This window comes from Magnolia sinica, chromosome 10 (genome assembly GCF_029962835.1).
Source record: "Magnolia sinica isolate HGM2019 chromosome 10, MsV1, whole genome shotgun sequence".
Lineage (NCBI taxonomy): Eukaryota > Viridiplantae > Streptophyta > Magnoliopsida > Magnoliales > Magnoliaceae > Magnolia > Magnolia sinica.
In genome coordinates, this window is record NC_080582.1 from 21346845 (window position 1) to 21366889 (window position 20045).

The 20045-nt window shown below is 42.0% G+C and overlaps 1 protein-coding gene across 3 annotated transcripts in view; it reads left to right on the forward strand.

The window, feature by feature from the left end:
- The first annotated feature begins 1359 nt into the window (after positions 1 to 1359).
- LOC131258145 (probable L-type lectin-domain containing receptor kinase S.7) overlaps positions 1360 to 20045 on the forward strand; it is a 34498-nt gene continuing 15812 nt past the window's right edge. The window contains exons 1-2 of one of the 3 annotated variants that reach the window (XR_009177898.1): positions 1360 to 3885; positions 4020 to 4399. Coding sequence is in view for 1 of the 3 variants with exons in the window: in XM_058259253.1 (XP_058115236.1) it covers positions 1836 to 3884 (2049 nt within the window). In the remaining 2 variants the exon portion in view is untranslated. The remainder of the gene's footprint in view (positions 3886 to 4019; positions 4400 to 20045) is intronic. The other 2 variants (XR_009177899.1, XM_058259253.1) reach the window with 2 other exon arrangements.

Below are 20045 nucleotides of genomic sequence, written 5' to 3' on the forward strand. Positions count from 1 at the left end.
CTTATATATATATATATTTATATAAATATGTATTAGAGAAAAATTTAGGTAAAATAAAGTTCTCCATGTAAAAAATAAAAATTAAAAACAAGAGAAAAGAATGTGTATAGCACTACGGTTATAGCTTCGGTTATAACCCGTAGCTATAGGCCCCAGCTCTAACCCGTCTACCCATACTCGCTGTCCCCCTCTTGCATTTAGCAGATTAATGCTACGGTTATAGCTACGGTTATAATCTGTAGCTATAGGCAGCCCCCCCGCCCCGCTTTTTCGTTAGGCTGAAAAGTTAGGGGCATTTTCGACCTTTGACTGGTCGTCCGTACAGCTGGGACTTATTCTGGTGAGGTAAAAAGCGGTGGGCTTCAACGCGTAAATGGGTCGTACGGTGGTAAATTTCTCTATTGGCCATGTGAACGTGTATGGATAATCATTCTCTACCGGATATCAGGTTAGCACAAAGAGAAATTCTAAGTTCACTCCCGCGATTGTACTTTCATGGTACTACTTTTACACGTGTCAAAATATCTAAAGTCTGTAGATTTCAAACCACACATCAAATAATTACCATAATCTAGCTTCACTTCATAAGAAAACAAGGTGGTCCACTCATTTTCCAGACCACCATGTAAGGTCAATTTCATCCAACCATCCGTTTCTTCGGCATCCACGTGGCCTATCTGATGAACGGATCAGATGGATTTTTATCTAATACCCCTTCTTTCCTGATGAAAGCCCTGGATATTTTACACGCATGCCAATTTTGCACGTGCAAGCGGCTGACCCAACCAAAATAAGTAAACTCGCGCGAATGCCCCAGGAAGGCCTACGTTACGCCTAATATGATAACGAGAGTTTGACTAGGCTGTTAGTTTGATCACCAGTTTTGTAAAATGGTGGTGACTACTCAGCCACGACATGGCATAGTTATATTGCAATCCATACCGTTCAAACTTAAGAAAAAACAGTGGAAGTTTCAAAAACTTAAAAATCACTGGTAAGATGACGTTAAACATCTAATTTTTTTTACATTCAATTTTCAACAACTCGCTACAGCACTTTTTAACCGTCCGTTTGATAATTCAATAATTGAACGGTTAGGAATAATTTATCATTGTGATTTTAGACTGTATTCCATGCACCATGCACAATCGAAAAACCCTCACAATTTTCATGGTCTGGATAGCGGTACATCAGGGCCACATGTGAGGACGACGAGTCACCACCATTTTCAAAATGGGGCTGAAAGTAAAACACATGATCGAGCAATGACGACAGCTCACGATATATTGCGTCATTTACCGTATCCATTTTATCGCCTGGGAAGAACTCGCCAAAACCTTCACAACCGTTGCAAAATCCTAATTTTCAAACGCCACGCGCCGACTTCGTACCGTTAAAACCCCATATTTCTAACCCAAACCCTATCATCTTTCCCATTTCCACCTTTTCTTTTCTCTTTTCTCTTCGATCTTGCCAACTTCAACCCAGCTTCTTGTAAAACCTCTGCTAACTTCAACCTTCTTTCTCCTCGTGAATTCACATCTTGCTAATCTTAACCTCATCTATTGAAGATTCTTGCTAACTTCCACCCCATTTCTTGGAAGAGGAAAGAGGACAATCTCTCTCTCTACTTCCGTCTTCGAATCTTGCCAATTTCAACCCATTTTCTTGAAAATTCTGTCTGATTTCAATCCAATTTCTTGAAAAATCTTGTTAATTTCAACCCCCATTTTTGTTTTTGTTAATTTAAATCCGACATAAACCTATTCTCTTCATGAATTCGCCTCCTGACTTTCATTCTCTTGAAAATCCTTGCTAACTTCATCATCCCCACCATGATGGTGCCTCTTCCTCTAAGAATCCTCCTCCTCTTCTCTCTCTTCACTGTGTTTAATCTCTCCTTCCCTCTGCCTGCATCTGCCAAAAACCAAAGCTTCGATTTCCCGCTTTTCAACCTCCGGAACTTCACTCTCCTCGGCGACTCCTATCTCCGGAATGGCGCCGTCGGCCTCACTCGGGAACTCAGTGTCCCCACCTCTAGCGCTGGCACCATCATCTACAACACCCCCATCACCTTCTTCGATCCTGAAACCAATATCTCCGCCTCCTTCTCGACGAAGTTCTCCTTCACAATCTCAAATGTCAACCCTGAATCCTACGGCGATGGGCTCACGTTCTTCCTCTCGACCGACAATGTCACCCTCGGAAGCCCCGGCAGCTATTTGGGTCTCTTCAACTCCTCGAACCCAACCAAGAACAAGATCATCGCCATTGAATTTGACACCCGTTTGGACAGCCAATTCAATGATCCGAATTCGAACCACATTGGGTTGGATGTTGGCAGCCAGGGCCTCATATCTATCAAGACTGCCGATGCTAACTTGTCAGGGATTGACCTCAAGAGTGGGAATCTGATCACAGCATGGATTGATTACAAGAATGATCAGAAGAGGCTGATGGTCTGGTTGAGCTACTCGAGCTTCAAGCCTGAGAAGCCACTCCTGTCTGTGAAATTCAACCTCTCGAAGGATTTCAACGATATCATGTATGCTGGTTTTTCAGGGTCCACAGAAGGGAGCACTGAGCTCCACCTGATCGAGGAGTGGAGCTTTAGGACATTCGGATTCAGGCCCTCAAACTCTCAGTCTCAGCCTCGCAATGTATCAGACAGCTCAGGGAGGATAATCCCGGTAACCCCCGTAGTCCCTGCTTCAAATTCTACCCACAAGTTCCACAGGACGCTCGCGTTAGGCCTCGGAATCACAGGCGGGTTGATTGTATTCTGCGCAATCTTGATCGTCTTCGGCTGGGTTTCAGCTAAGAAATGGAAGCCAATCAGGACGGGCAAGAGCTTCAGGTCGGAGATCATGAAGGGCCCACGACCGTTCACCTATAGAATATTGAGAGACTCCACAAAAGGATTCCATTCGAGCCGGATCTTGGGCCATGGCGCATTTGGGACTGTTTACAAGGCCGTGCTTCTGGAATCTGGCCTCACTTTTGCTGTGAAGAGATCGAAACATACCCACAACAGTAAAACCGAATTCCTCGCTGAACTGTCAACAATAGCTTGTTTGAGACACAAGAATCTAGTTCAGCTCGAAGGCTGGTGCTCTGAGAAGGGCGAATTGTTGCTTGTCTATGAATACATGCCGAATGGGAGCCTTGACAAGGTCCTATATGAAGAATCCGAGGCGGGGACCACGCTGAAATGGGCCCACAGGTACAAGATCGTGGTTGGGATCGCCTCTGTTCTAATGTATCTACATGAAGAATGCGAGCAGCAAGTCATTCACAGAGACATAAAGACCAGCAATATAATGCTCGATGCAAATTTGAATGCAAGGTTGGGCGATTTTGGGCTGGCCCGGCTGACAGACCACAACAAGAGCCCTGTCTCAACTCTTACCGCTGGGACAATGGGCTACCTCGCACCTGAGTATCTCCAGTATGGGAAAGCAACTGAAAAGACAGATGTTTTTAGCTTTGGGGTCGTCATGCTTGAAGTTGCTTGTGGAAGGCGGCCCATTGAGAAAGATGCCCGCAGTCAGAAGATCAATTTGGTTGATTGGGTGTGGGGTTTGTATGCGGAAGACAGGATCATCGAAGCTGCGGACTCGAGATTGAAAGGCGAGTTTGAAAATGAAGAGATGAGGCGGTTGTTGCTCGTGGGTCTGAGCTGTGTGAATCCGGATTGCACAAAGCGACCCACCATGAGAAGAGTCTTACAGATCCTTAATAAAGAGGCGGAGCTTCAGGTTGTGCCGAAGAGGAAGCCAAGCCTGACATTTTCTTGCAGCTTGCCTTTGAGCATAGAGGATATTGTTTCGGATTGTGAAGAAAGCATGAAAGCCAGCCCCCTGTATGAGCTGAAAGTCCTTTGAGGTAACCCAATCTCCTTTTTTTATTCCTTTTAGTAGAATGAATTGTTTGATTTGAGTAAGGTTTTGTTGCAGAATGCTTGGATTCTGATAATATTCATCTGTAGAGGTTTGCTAATTTCACATGCATATGGACAGGTTTGACAATTGAACAGCTCATCTGGTGTGCCATGGGGCCCATCACATAGTTCTCTCCGTCTAATCAGGCCGGTCCACTCATCATCATGTGGACTAAAGGGGCGACTGGCACCCATATTCAAGGTGCATGCGCAGACCGCCTGAAGAAGTGGACTGGCCTGATTGTTGGGCAAGGGCATTGACATGGTTGGCTCACCTAATGAATAGCTCGTATGTCACACAAATACACACATTCGCAGTTCACCCACTTGTGGGCGTGTATGTGTGATTAGCTAGCCTCTTATCAGTATGCTGATATGGATGTTCTTTTCCCTCAAAATGATGAAAATCCATTAGCCATTGATGGTCAAGTACTAAAACTTCTTTGCTATTCAACTGAGGTAATTCATTGTTTTTGTTCTTAGAAGGCTTTGTGTAAATTCTGTTGCATGAAAATTCTCAACCTACTTTTCACTAATATACCCTGTTATATTGTAGCAAATCAGCTACTATTAGATATCTAAGTTGTTTATGTTGAAATATGCGACTTGCAAAGCTTCTCTTATTGGATTATGCTACAAGCTACCTTGATGGGTTCAACTAATGTTAACTAAACCTCCAAACCCGCTACATTTCCCATTCAAAGTCATGCGGTCTGGATTATGGGTCATTTGCGACCCAGATCATTATTCTTACCGACCCGAAATTATTGTTCTATACACAAAGTTTCGATTAAGTTAAAAATGTCAATTTATATTTAGAAGTAGATATTTATACTTTGATTTGTGCAATAGCATGCTTATAGTCTAGTGCATGCCGGATCTATAATAAAAACATTCGTTGTGTGTGTGTGTGTGTGTGTGTGTGTGTGTGTGTGTGTGGAGAGAGAGAGAGAGAGAGAGAGAGAGAGAGAGAGAGAGAGAGAGAGTAGCACTCAAGACCATCTGGTTGGACTAGAAATTACAGACCACCCAGAAAATAACTTCTTTGCTATTCTACTGAGGTAATTCATTTTTTTTGTTCTTAGAAGGCTTTATGTAAATTCTGTTGCATGAAAATTCTCAACCTACTTTTCACTAATATACCCTGTTATATTGTAGCAAATCAGCTACTATTAGATATCTAAGTTGTTTCATGTTGAAATATGCGACTTGCAAAGCTTCTCTTATTGGATTATGCTACAAGCTGCCTTGATGGGTTCAACTAATGTTAACTAAACCTCCAAACCCCCTACATTTCCCATTCAAAGTCATGCGGTCTGGATTATGGGTCATTTGCGACCCAGATCATTATTTTTACCGACCCGAAATTATTGTTCTATACACGAAGTGTCAATTAAGTTAAAAATGTCAATTTATATTTAGAAGTAGATATTTATACTTTGATTTGTGCAATAGCATGCTTATAGTCTAGTGCATGCCGGATCTATAATAAAAACATTCGTTATATATATATATATATATATATATATATATATATCTGTGTGTGTGTGTAGAGAGAGAGAGAGAGAGAGAGAGAGTAGTACTCAAGACCATCTGGTTGGACTAGAAATTACAGACCACCCAGAAAATAACTTCCAACCCGTGATGCAATCCATCTAATAGGTTGGCCGTATCATCAGAATCGCCTTCAGCAAAAATCAACCACAACCACTTTTCAAGTGGACCACACTTGTAATTTTCTATTTATCAATGGCTAGAAATTGTTTCCTATGTTGCGGTCCGCCCAATGAGCAGACGGGACTGGTTTTGTACTTGGCGATCCTCATGGTTGGGCTTACCTATTCAAGGGATTGGATTTCACATACTCTTAACTAGTTGGGAGTTATCAGCTAGGTGGACTATAACTTGTGGTCCAACCGGTCGGACTTGAGTGTGTGTGTGTGTGTGTGTGTGTGTGTGTGTGTGTGTGACAATATAAATTTCAATATATAACTATATTGGATATATATAGTGTATGAACTGGAGCAATCCACATGATCCTACCCCTACCAAACTGGATATTGGAGGGAGTGGCATACCATGTGGCTGTTCCCATACCATGAACCTGAGCGACCTGCAATCCAGGCAACCTTGGCTTCACTATGCAACTTCCATTAGCTATAGGTTATTCGATTAAGTGATTTGATGTCTTCTTTTTATTCATTGGAGCTACTACATTAAGGCTCTATATCATTTGAATGAACTTCCATCGAGTTAGACTGAGTCACTAACTTTGAATTGGCAATGACATGGCCCAAACTGAGCCTCTTTAGAAAATATTAACATTGCAATCCCAGCTTTAAACTTATTGTACTATATTTATATGTTTCTATTTCCATCTATAATAAATCTGCCCACATGAGTGCTGTCAGTGCACATTTATCATGGCCTAGCAAGGAAAATGTGTGTATAAAATGGTCTATACATAGTCTATTTAGAGGAAAAGAGGGAAAATAATGATAAGGGCAATCATGCACCTTCAGAGGTGCCTACCTTATGTTCTTCTATAGACATAGAGTTCATTTCTACATAGGAATGTCACTCACACCATTCTTATATATGTGTGTGTGTGTGCGCGCGCGCGCGCGAATGGGCTTCCAAATCCTTTTTGTTGAAGGAGCACAACTTTGCTTTAAGGAATTCTTCTCAAGTTGTATTCTGGTATGTATCGATGGTGCTAATAAATTCATTGTACAAAATTCCTAGGAAGGCTTCAAATGTCGGGGACTGCAAGGCTTGTAAATGACGATATTCACCGAGATTGGTCCACTATTCTCTTAGTCATCCAAAGAGGCGATCTACGGATTTTCTGATTGTGCGGGCAATGATGGCATTAGGTTGGTGGAGTTCAACAGCGCACCATGATGCGGACATCAGTGGTGGACCCTTTAGAGTGTACCAGAGGAGGAGGCGTCGCCGACAAAGTACCGGAGCGGAGGAGTTGATGTGGATGGACGTTGGGTCCATCGGACCTATTTTCTGACACGCTATGAGTGCAGGAGCGGCATGACCGCACCCTGACCATAGATCCATGGATCGGATTTCACACCCTGCCACACGAGTGTTTTAGTTTTAGGTGTTTTTGTTCTTTTTTCTTATTTCAAGGGCTTTATTGCACTTTCTTTAGTTTTCTCGTCTTTTTGTTATTTTTCTTGTTTTCAGGGGCTTTAGTGCACTTTTACTTTTTCCATAGCTTATATATACGTTATGAGAAACCCTATTTTCATTATTATTAAATGAATAGAAATTTGTATTATTTCTTTCTCTTTATTCAAGAGATTGGGGTTTCAAGATTGGCCCTTGGGTGTTGAGGATTCCACTCTGATTTCAATTTTCCTTCTTTCTAGATCTTCGAGGTGCAGGAAAAGGTAAGAATCATCCTCCTTTTCTTTTGACGACAAAAGGCCCCGTACTTTCTTCATCTCAAACCCTTCGTTCTTCACCCCTTTTGTTCCTCTCTGGATACCCCATTTCTAGTTTGAACGGAAAAAAAGGATGGTTAGTCAGTATAATCAGATCCAAACTTGACCGTGGATTGACTTATGCTAGATCTGGGACATCCTCATATCCCTATATCCTTCATTTTTACTGTTTACGCGATTTTATGCTAAGAGGCATGATCCTGACGGAATGACCTCATCTTTGTGTTGAAATTTACCTAATCCCTTTGATTGGAAACGGTTAGTTGATTCTTGTATTTACGTGAACATTCTTTAACCTGATTATACATGCATCTAGGATTAGGTCATCACGCCATGAATACATTTCAAAGATTCGATCTTCCCATTTGGATGGTTTTATGTCATCGAAGGTAAATAGATGTTTCTTATCAATGGTTTTTACAAAGTTGAGTCGGGCCAGAATCTATGGCAGATTAGGTCCGGGAGCTTGATCAGTGTCAGATGGACCGGTCCTGGTGAGTTTTCACAAACTCAATCTCCCAAAAAGTGAACAGAGTTCTTTCCCTCCACATCGAAAGAAAACTCCTCACCTCCGACGTCGTAAATTGAAGTTTCTTCATCCTAAGAAGTTTCTCCATGAAACCACCAATCGATGCTATCTCTATGGATAACGTGGGCATTTTTCCAGAGATTTCCCCTAACATCACAAGAAAAATAATGTTGCTATGTTACAAAGAGCAAAGGAAGTAACCACTTTTGCTTACTAAGACATTGAGTCCACTTTCTCTGCCGATGAAGATTTTCACCCTCAATCCCTCCTTGCAATCCAAATCTCCTCCTCCTCAGAAGATGACCTAGAAGAAATCAGTGCCATCTTCTGCTTAGAAGAAACCTCTTTTGCCATTCAGCGCATACCCATGGTCAAAATCCAGCTTCTCCCATAACAATATGCCAAGCCTATCCAACTTCAAGCTCTCCTTGATACTGGAGCAGCCTCTTCTATCCTGAACCTTACTCTCCTTCCTTCCATCTTTCTGGCAACCGCATACCTAGTCCTTTCAAGCCACTAATGGAAGCATTTTTCAGACCCATCTAATTAGCAAGACGGTGACCCTTAAGTTCTTCCCCAAGCTAAACATCTAACATAAGTTTCTTGGCTCAACCCTCACAAACAAAGACCTCATTGTTGCATTTGATATTTTTTATTTATTAGCAAACATGTGGAATTGAGGTTTAACTTATTATTATCAGACTTATGACATGATTAATATCCTCTGTGACTGCCGCTTAGTCGGATCTCTCACAAGAGAAAACTTGTCTTCCGTCTTGGCCAGTAATGGCCATCTATACCACCTGAATTTCTGACTCCACGGTATCTTCTCTAATTGGATTCAGCAGGTCTCCTTATAGATCAATTCTTTTGTGGTTCCATATAGATTTTTGAAGGACAACGGAGTAAGAAATGGGTATTCTAGTTGAGGAATTTGATCCATTAGAGGGATATTTTGTCTAAGATAGATTTCAAGGTGGTGATAAAGCCGGTAAGTACTTCGATGGCCAAAGAAGTGTGTGGCAATGGTTTCTTCAATTTGTGGGGGCAAATGTGGGATTCTGTCAATAAGAAAAACACAGAGAGGCTGATGAACGTGGATAGGGGAGATGAAATCAGCCAAGGTGTTTGATTTTTCTTTGATGTGAGCGATAGTGACTTGCCATTAGGAAAGCCATTCAGCCCATTTGAGCAACTAGGGATGAGGTAGTTGTTTTTTCCTGAATTACAGCATACACAGGAAGGAAGACACCCATTTCGATATGGAAATCGTGTCCAAGAAGGTAAAACTGGAATTTTTGAATTGCCTTCTTTACTGCAAAAATTTCCTAGAAAGTGGAGTGGTAATGCTGTCCACTTAGTTTAAACGTACAACTTTTATATCCCCCCATATATTCGTCGAGCTTGTCCATCATCAATAAAGAGGACAGCTCCCCAAAATTTATCAGCAGCATCTGTCTGGAGAATTCGTTTTCTAGTTGAGCCAGGGATATCCAATGGTGGCAAGTGGGAGAGGTCTCGCTAAGGGCTTGGACTGCAGTTGTATGTTGTGAAGACTAGGGTGGTGGCTTTTTTGAAAGCTATTGGGAAAGAAGATGGGTCTTCTGGGAAATATGAGGGATGAAATCAGCCACATAGTTTACTAATCCAAGGTACTGCTCAATTTGTTTCCAATTCAAGAGTTTGTCAAGAAATGTGGAAAGTTGAGAGGCAATATGCGGCTGAGGACAGTAAGCTCCATCTTTAATGTTCATGCCAAGAAACTCAATGTTCTAGGAACATAAAATCATTTTACGAGCTGAGAGTATGATGTGATGTTGTTGAAGCAACTGGTACAACTACTCAAGAAGCTTGAGATGATCTTCCTTTGTAGCTGAAAAGAGTAGAATGTCGTCAATGTAGAAAGGAGCATTTGGTAGAATAGGCTGGAAAATGCAGGCCATTGCTTGCTGGAAGAGTGAGGGACCCATTTTTAACCCGAAGGAGAGAACTGTCCATTGGTGGTGAGCATTTGGGATTGCGAATGTTGTTTTATGCCGATCATCGGGATGGATTCCAAGTTGCTAGAAACCTGCTTTCAAGTCAAATTTTAAAAATATGTGAGCATTAGAAATTTGTTGAAACTGGGAAATCCTATGAGGAAGAGGAAACTTTTCATCCCTAAGGAAGGAATTCAATGGCTGGTAATTTATCACTAGACGGGGTTTTCCTCAAGGTTGTTCGACTCTCTTGTTGACATAAAAAGCTTTGCAAGCCTATTGTGAAGTGGTTTGCTTGATAAGCTTTTGTGCTAAGAGATTTGAAAGTTCTTTCTGGGCTAGGCGGAGATGTTCTAGAGACATTCCCTGGTGTGATGCTTTTGTTGGATTGATATCTTCATTTTTCTTGAAGGAGAGATGGACAAAGAAATCATCATTTGTCCATTGAGGCCTTGGATGTTTTAGTGCAAACTCATCATTAGTTTCTGCGCAACAATCTTGCTTAAATCATCCTTGAATGGGGACTAGAACCAAGCTGTACAAATGGGACTTGTTCGTCCATGGCAAAAAGTGATTCTTGTAAGAGAGGCCGGAGCAAGTCCATTGCAATTGGCTGATAGTATGAAGAATATCAAAGCCGAGAATCAAATCTTTAATTTGCGACGGATTTGCAGGTGAGGGAACAACTTGAGGATGACCTTTTTACTATGTAACTTGGTATGAAATACGTTTCCATCTGCTTCTTGGAAAGCCTAGGTATGAGGTTGCCAGAACGAGTTTGGAAGGATGGAGGAGTTGAGAATAGAGGAGGAAGCACTAGTATCTAGAAAGGCTATGATGGGAATGGGGAGAGCATATGTGTCAAAGAGAAGGTGGACTTGAACAAGAGGAATTGGCTGAATAGGAAGCAAGTCAGGATCAAAGTCAGAGGCCGAGCAGGTTCCTTCTTGCAGGATGACTTCTTACTGAAGGGTTAAAACTGACTAGGGATCATATTCATCATTAAGAGAGAAAACCGATTCAAGATCTGAAAAATCCTCTTAAGCAATGCCTTGGCCCTTTGGCTGAATAGGAAGCAAGTCAGGATCAGAGTCAGAGGCCGAGTAGGTTCCTTCTTGTAGGATGACTTCTTACTGGAGGGTTAAAACTGACTAGGGATCATATTCATCATCAAGAGAGAAAACCAATTCAAGATCTAAAAAATCCTCTTGAGTAATGCCTTGGCCCTTTTGAAAAGGAGCAATATTCTTCTTCGTGTGGTGTTACGAACATTGTTTGGAGAAGTGGCTTTTTTTGCCACAAAGATAACACTGATCATCAGTACGATGTTGAAACTTCTTTGGACAAAGAAACTTCCATTTGCGAGATGAAGTTTTCCTTAGAGGAGATGATGAGCGCCTTTCTTGGATGAAGTGTTTGATTTTCTTGGGATGAAACTTCTTTTTGGTGGGGTAGGTGCAATTTGTAGGATCATTGCACTTAATAGAGGTTTGGATAATCACATGCATGTCCCAAACGTTTTCCAATTTGCTTAATTCGACGCATGATTTTGTGTTGGTTACATAGCTTTTCTATTGCTTGTAAGCTGAATTGATGGATGAACCCTAATGAGGTTTGCTGGAGGTTGAGGCCTTTGAGGGTGAGTAGCTTCTATGTTTCATCGACTAATGGCTCTGGGAGAGAGTTAAGAGAAGTTTGTTTGAGATTCACATCATTTACATCGCTGAGGATGTAGAACCAGCGAGAAATGCTGTTGTAGTTGTTAGTAGGATAGACAACAAACTTACCATAAATCAATTGTTCTAAATTTAGGAAACAAATCTGTCAAACCTACCATATATTGTTGTATAGTTATTTAGGAAACAGATCTGTAAATATTATGCTGTAATTAGGGGATAAAGATGCTGCTGTAATTAGGAGATATTATGTTGTAATTAGGGGATATAGATGATGTTGTGCTGTAATTAGGGGATATAGATGTTGCTGTAATTAGGAGATATTATGTTGTAATTAGGGGATATAGATGTTGTTGTGCTGTAATTAGGCGATACTGTAATTAAGGTTAGGGAAAATGATTTCTATATGAGTAAAGGACCACTCGATTGAGGGTCATTGAGCAAATCTGAAATGGTATCAGAGCCACTCTCTACAACCTTGTCTTTGGTCCAATATTTGTGGTTCTAGGCTCTGGTTTTCTGGTTTCTTGGGTGCAGGTTCTGGTTTGCAGTTTTTTTGGTGCATTTCGAGAGATTCTAGTTATGGCTAACAACTCCAACTCAGAAGTCTTTCAAACTCGGTTTACAGGGAAGAATTATGCTGCCTGGGAGTTTCAGTTTCAACTTTTTGTCATAGGAAAGAAGTTGTGGGGTCATGTTGATGGGAGTGATCCAGCACCTACCGATCCTACGACGTTGGTTCAATGGAAGGTGAAAGATGCTCGTGTGATGACTTACATCCTTGGGTCTATTGATCCACTGCTTATACTCAATTTAAGGCCGCATAAGACGGCTAAATCGATGTGAGAGTACTTGAAAAAGGTCACGATCATTCCGCCCGGCGATTTCAGTTGGAAACTGATCTTGCTGCCTATTCCCAAGGTACACTCTCTGTTTAGGAATATTTATGTGGTTTTCAGAATCTTTGGGCCGAGTTTTCCGAAATTGTGTATGCCGACGTGTCGACCGAGTCCCTCTCTATTGTTCAAGCAGTCCATGGAGTTAGCAAAAGAGACCGGTTTTAAATGAAACTAAGGCCAGAATTTGAGTCTATTCGCTCTAACCTGATGCACAGGGATCCTTCACCATCTCTTGACGTGTGTTTTGGAGCACTTCTTCGAGAGGAACAACTTCTTCTTACTCAATCTACGCTTATGCAAGAGAATGTTGTCGCATACGCTGCTCAAGGCAAAGGAAGGGTTCGAGACATGTGTACAGTTCAGTGCTACAGTTGCAAAGATTATGGGCATATTGCTGCCCATTGTGCTAAAAAGTTCTGCAGCTACTATAAACAAAAGGAACACATCATCAAAGAATGCCCAACACGTCCTCAAAACTGACCCGTGAATGCTTATCATGCTACTGCTACTGGCCACACTTTGGATGGGGTAACCAGCACTCAAAATCTCGCTCTAGTGTCATCTTCCACTGCTGCAACACCTGCCCTTACACCAGAAATGGTGCAGCAAATGATTGTATCGGCATTTTTCTGCTTTAGGGCTCCAAGGTAAGGGTACTATACTACTATACCCTCTCAATCTTGGCTTGTTGACTCCGCTGCATCCAATCACATGACCAGTTCTCATGATATGCTTAGCAAGGTTCGTAAGTACACTGGTTCTTCTAATATTCAAGTTGCTAATGGTTGTCGTTTACCGATTACTGGGGTTGATGATATTGCACCATCACTTACTAATATTTTTGTATCACCTGGGCTTTCTACGAGTCTTATCTCGGTTGGACAATTAGTGGATGATAATTATAATGTTCAGTTTTCTCATGATGGTTGTCATGTGCAGGATCCGGTGTCATGGAAGACAATAGCGAAGGGGCCTAAAGTTCAGAAATTGTTTCCGTTATACTTTTCCATTCCTAGTATCATTTCTTAGGCTTGTACTACTGTCTCCAATAATTGTGAAGTATGGCACAAACGTTTAGGCCATCAAAACAATGTTGTTTTATCTCATTTGTTGAATTCCGGTTCGTTGGGGAAAAAAGATTCTTCTTGGCCTCATGCTTTGTCTTTTGATTGTTCTACATATAAAATCAGAAAAAGTAAGATTCTTCGCTTCCCTTCTTCTGGGAGTAGGGCAAAGAATTGCTTTGACCTTGTTCATAGTGATGTATGGGGCATTACTCCTATCATTTCTCATGCTCATTATAAATATTTTGTGACATTCATAGATGACCATAGTCAGCATACTTGGGTATATTTTCTGCACTATAAGTCTGAAGTCTTTACTGTTTTCAAATCGTTTCTAGCATAAATTAAGAATCAATTTACCACTAGTATTAAGACTTTACGATCTGATTCTGGTGGAGAATATGTCTCATGAATTTCTTGAGTTTCTTCGTCACAAAGGAATTGTTTCTCACCGCTCGTGTCCTTATACGCCTCAACAGAATGGCGTGGCTGAGCACAAAAATCGACATTTGTTAGATGTTGCTAGGACCTTGTTACTTGCATCTTCTGTTCCTCCTAAATTTTGGGTTGAAGCTTTAGTTACAACAGTATATTTGATTAACAGGTTGCTTTCTAAAGTGCTAAATTTCAACTCCCCATACTATCGTCTACATAAACAACACCCTAGCTTTCTTGACTTACACACTTTTGGTTGTGTCTGTTTTGTGCATCTACCCCGCATCAACGTCACAAACTCTTTGCGCAATCTGTGAAATGTGTCTTTATGGGATATAATTTATCTTAAAAAGGATTTGTGTGCTATGATGCTTCTTCCAATAAATTTCATATATCTCGTAATGTCGTTTTCTTTGAGCATAAATATTTCTTTCGTAGTTCTATTACATCATCTTCTGCAGATTCTGTTCTTCCTCACTTTGATGATTTGATGTGCCCTCCTGAACACTTCAAACCTGGTTTTGTGTATGAACGCCGGCGACCAACTCTACCCCTTCTTGCGTCTGATCTGCCACCTGATCTCGTATTGCATCCTCCTCGACGATCTAGCCGTACTTCTCATCAACCGGATAGGTATGGTTTCCCTCATACCTCCTTCACGGCTACCTTATCAACTGTGTCGATTCCTAATTCCTACTCACAAGCTGATAAACATGAGTGTTGGAGAAAGGCTATGCAGGAAGAACTTCAAGCTCTTCAAGAAAATCATACTTGGGACATGGTCCCTTGTCCTTCTCATGTCAGGCTAAGTGGGTGCTAGTGGGTTTTTTCTGTGAAACTTCGGCCTGATGGGTCTATGAACTGTTATAAGGCTCGTTTGGTTACCCTTGGTAACCGCCAGGAGTATGGGGTTGACTATGAGGAGACCTTTGCTCCTGTCGCTAAAATGACCACTGTGCGTACTATTATTGCCATTGCAGCCTCTCAGGGATGGTCCCTTTGCCAGATGGATGTAAAGAACACATTTCTTCACAGTGATTTACAGGAAGATGTTTACATGACACCTCCTCCTGGCCTCTGCTCGTCGTCGACGTCGAATGTGTGTAAGCTGAAGCGCTCTCTGTATGGTTTGAAACTGGCTCCCCAGGCTTGGTTTGATAAGTTCCGGACTACCTTACTTCGATTTTCTTTCATCCAAAGCCAGTATGATTTTTCGTTTTTTTTCGTACGACTTCTGTTGGTATCATTCTTCTTCCAGTTTATGTCGACAACATTGTCATCACTGGGACTGATTCTGCCCTCATTGATCAACTCAAGCAGCATCTTCATGATTCATTCCATATGAAGGATCTTGGTCCTCTCTGGTATTTCCTCCGTTTGGAAGTTCAATCCGATTCCTCTGGGGTCTTCCTGCATCAGCATAAATACACGGAGGACTTGATTTCCTTGTCTGGTTTGCAGGACTCCTCTTCAGTGGATACACCTTTGGAAGTGAATGTCAAGTATCGACGTGAGGAGGGGGATCTCCTTCCTGATCCCATGGTGTTTCGACAGTTGGTAGTCTCAATTATCTCACTATTACACGGCCTGACATCTCCTTTGCTGTCCAGTAAGTCAGTCAATTTATGCAGTCTCCTTATCACCTTCATCTTGCCGCGGTCCGCCGAATTATTCGATATCTCCAGAGTTCCTCTCACCGTGGCTTGTTCTTCTCTACTAGTACTCCTCTTCGCCTTGTAGCTTTTAGTGATGCTGACTGGGCAGGATGTCCTAATACTCGCCGGTCTGTCACCGGGTGGTGTATGTTTCTTGGTGATTCACTTATCTCTTGGAAGAGTAAGAAACAGGATCGTGTTTCCAAATCTTCGACTGAGTCCGAGTACCGTGCCATGTCGGCAGCCTGCTCGGAGATTATGTAGCTCCGTTCTATTCAGGAAGCTGTTGATATTCGGGTTATCTCTCTTCCACATGTCTCAAGCGACCTTCAGATAGCGGACGTCTTCACTAAAGCTATGACACGACTACGTCATCAGTTTCTTGTTGGCAAATTGATGCTTCTTGATCGACCAGCATCAATTTGAGGGGGGATGTTAGTAGGATAGACAACAAACTTGCCATAAATAAATTGTTCTACAATTAGGAAACAAATCTGTCAAACCTACCATATATTGTTGTATATTTATTTAGGAAACAGATCTATAAATATTATGCTGTAATTCGGGGATATAGATGCTGCTGTAATTAGGAGATATTATGTTGTAATTAGGGGATATAGATGTTGCTATAATTAGGAGCTTTATGCTGTAATTAGGGGATATAGATGTTGTTGTGCTGTAATTAGGGGATATAGATGCTACTGTAATTAGGAGATATTATGTTGTAATTAGGGGATATAGATGTTGTTGTGCTGTAATTTGGGGATACTGTAATTAAGGTTAGGGAAAATGATTTCTATATAAGTAAAGGACCACTCGATTGAGGGTCATTGAGCAAATCTGACAGTAGTGTGACTCAATGTCTTGCTTCTTATAGGAACAAAGCTCAACTTTGAGAAACTCTTCTTGAGCTGAATCTTGATATGCTTCAATGGAGCTAATGAATTCACTATAAATGAGTCCCATAAATGCTTTAAAAGTCTAGGATTAGAGAGCTTGTAGTTGCCGATACTCGCCAAGACTATTCCACCATTCTCGCAATCGCCCTGCTAGACGATCAACAAACTTTTGGATAGTGCAAGGAACTATATGGCATTTGAGGTATGCATCTTAGCTACACACCATGAGTACATCTCTGTTAGACAGGCCACATGCCTTGTATACCTTGTATAGTTCATTTCCATAGGTAGAGGATTCTAATTTTATTATTTTCCTTGTATAGATGACTGTAATCTCTGTATATTCAACCCCTTAAGGTTGTCTCAAATACAGAAAACTTTTTGGCTTCTCTCTGTTTTCACTGTTTTCATGGTATCAGAGACATACTGATCCAAATCCGACACCCCCTTCGTCACCGGCACCACCTCCTGACAGATCCGGCCCCTGCCGCTTCGCACAACCCCGTCCAACCGCCCCTGCAGCGTCACACAGCCCGTCCGACCATCCTGCTGCTGCGCCCAGCCACCTCTGCTGCCTTCAACCACCCCTACTGCTATGTCCGGCCACCTCTGCTACTACGATTGACCCTGCTGCTACGTCCGGCCATCCCTGTTGCGTCCGGCTACCCCTGTTGTTGCGTCCGGTCGCCCCTGTTGCTACTCCGACCACCTGTTGTTGCGTCTGGCCGTCCCTGCTGTTACTGCTCTATTGTCATAGCTGCGACCAGCCCTTCTATTACAAGGTATCTCCTTCCTTGGTTTGGTTTCCATCAATTCAGATCTATGGACAAAGACGCCCCACGATGTAGTTTTGATGGTACCAACTACAATTTATGGGCCATACACTTTTGGAGTTTCCTCCAGGGACGTGGTTTGTGGGGACTCATTGATCGATCTGTTACTATCCCCCCTTCCACAGATTTCGAAAAAATGGCTGAGTGGGAAATTAAAAATGGACGGATTATTACCTGGATTCTCGATTCGATCAATCGGTCAATAGCGGTTAGCCTCACGCCCCATCGCACTGCTAAGGCAATGTGGGAGCATCTTCAGACAATTTATCAACAGTGTAATGCGGCTCGTTTATACCGCCTGGAACAAGATCTGGTTCACCTTACTCAGGGTGACAAAAGTATTCAATCTTTCTACTCTACAATTGTTGCAATCTGGACGGAAATGACTATGATGGATCCGGAATTTTCTCATGATTTTAAGATATTCCAAACAATGTGCGATAATACACAAGTTCGACAGTTTCTTATGAAGCTGCGTCCAGAATTTGAGCATTGTAGGGCTGCTCTCCTAAACCGTAGCCCAACTCCTTCCTTGAATTCAGTTATTAATGATTTATTAGCTGAGGAACAACGACTGCAAGTTCTCTCTCCCACGTCCCCAACTCAAGGACCATCTGATCTGGTACTCGCTGTATCCACATCTGCACCACATCGTGGTTCGACTCCTTTAACTTGTCGCATCTACAACAAAGTGGGACATGTAGTCGCTCAGTGCAAAGATTGGTGCGCTTATTGTTGATGGACTGGTCATGGTATTCAGGACCGTCGTTCACGTGCCTATGCTTCCTCTTTCGGCCGTGGACGTGGTGGTCGAGGTCGTGGCTGTGGTCATGCTCTTTCTGTTACTTCTACCACTACTTCTTCCGAGCCTTCTGTTAGTGATACTGCATCTCCCACTTCTGCTGAAGGACCTTCCTCCCCTTTGACTCCCGTGATGCTTCAGCAAATCGTGGAGGCCCTTTCTGCTGCCGGTATGTCAGGTATATCATCATCTTCTATATGGTTCTTCAATTCAGGTGCTTCCAATCATATGACTGGTGACGTATCACATCTTCGCGACGTTCATCCCTACACTGGAACTCAGGCTATTTCTACTGCGGATGGCACTAGACTACCTATTCAGTCCATTGGTTCATTAATTTTCTTTCCCTCAGCCCATCGCCAGTTCACCCTTCATGATGTGTTTCATGTCCCTAAACTCTCCTCGAATTTAATTTCTATTGGTCAACTTACATCCAATAATCGTTTGTTCATATTTCTTCCAAACTGTTGTTTTGTGCAGGATCTGGCAACGGGGAAGGTACTTGGGAGGGGTAGGCGGCATGGTCGTCTGTAAGTGCTGGACTTTAACCCATCTGTGACTCCAGCTCGTTGTTTCTTTTCTCCATCTTCTTCAGATATTTGTTCGGCAAATAAAATGTGGAAACTCTGGCACTGTCGCGTGGGTCATCCACATTCAGATCGGTTGATTCAGTTATTTTCTTCTGGCATGTTAGGGAATATTTCTCTTAATAAAAGTAGTTTAGATTATTCTTGTTCTTCCTGTTGTCTTTCAAAAAGTAAGTGTATTCCCTTTCCTCTAAGTACTACAAATTCATCGTCTATGTTTGAACTAGTGCATACGGATGTCTGGGGTCCATCACCAATTCTGTCTCTCTCTGGATTAAGATATTATGTTATATTCATTGATGATTTCACATGTTACACCTGGATTTCAAGATATTTCATTCTATGGTGGACACTCAATTTCGAGTAAAAATTCAAACTCTCCGTTCTGACTCAGGGGTGGAATATCTCTTAACATCGTTTCGTACATATCTTCAGGATCATGGGATTATTCATCAGAACACCTGTTCTGATACTCCACAACAGAATGAGGTGGCTGAACGAAAAAATCGTCATATTGTTGAAACTGCCAACACCCTGATGACGGCTATGAGTGCTCCTCATTCTTTCTGAGCGGAAGCTATGTTGCATTCCATCTACTTGATTAACCGGATGCCAACTAAAGTTCTGAAAAATAAATCTCCCTTCTTTGTTCTCAACGGCTTCCTTCCTACATATTCCACATTTCGTGTTTTTGGTTGTGTCTGTTATGTTCACCTGGCATCATGTGAACGTAACAAACTCTCCCCAAAATCAGTCAAATGTATGTACTTGGGATTTGGCAAAACTCGAAAGGGTTTTCGATGTTATGATCCGATTTCTCGTCGTCTTCAAGTATCATTCCATCTACTTGATTAACCGGATGCCAACTAAAGTTCTGAAAAATAAATCCCCCTTCTTTGTTCTCAACGACTTCCTTCCTACATATTCCACATTTCGTGTTTTTGGTTGTGTCTGTTATGTTCACCTGGCATCACGTGAACGTAACAAACTCTCCCCAAAATCAGTCAAATGTATGTACTTGGGATTTGGCGAAACTCAGAAAGGTTTTCGATGTTATGATTCGATTTCTCGTAGTCTTCGGGTATCACGACATGTGGTTTTTCTTGAGCATATTGCCTTTCATCATTTGTTCCTCCTTAGCCCGCACCTAACTCTCCTAGTCTTACCACTTTTCCTGACATTCCTTTTGCCTCGAGTACACTCCCTCGTCCGTTGCAGGTTTACTCACAATGAACACGTACAGATCCACCTCCTATTACTCCCCTTACTGTGCCTGTTGTCAATCC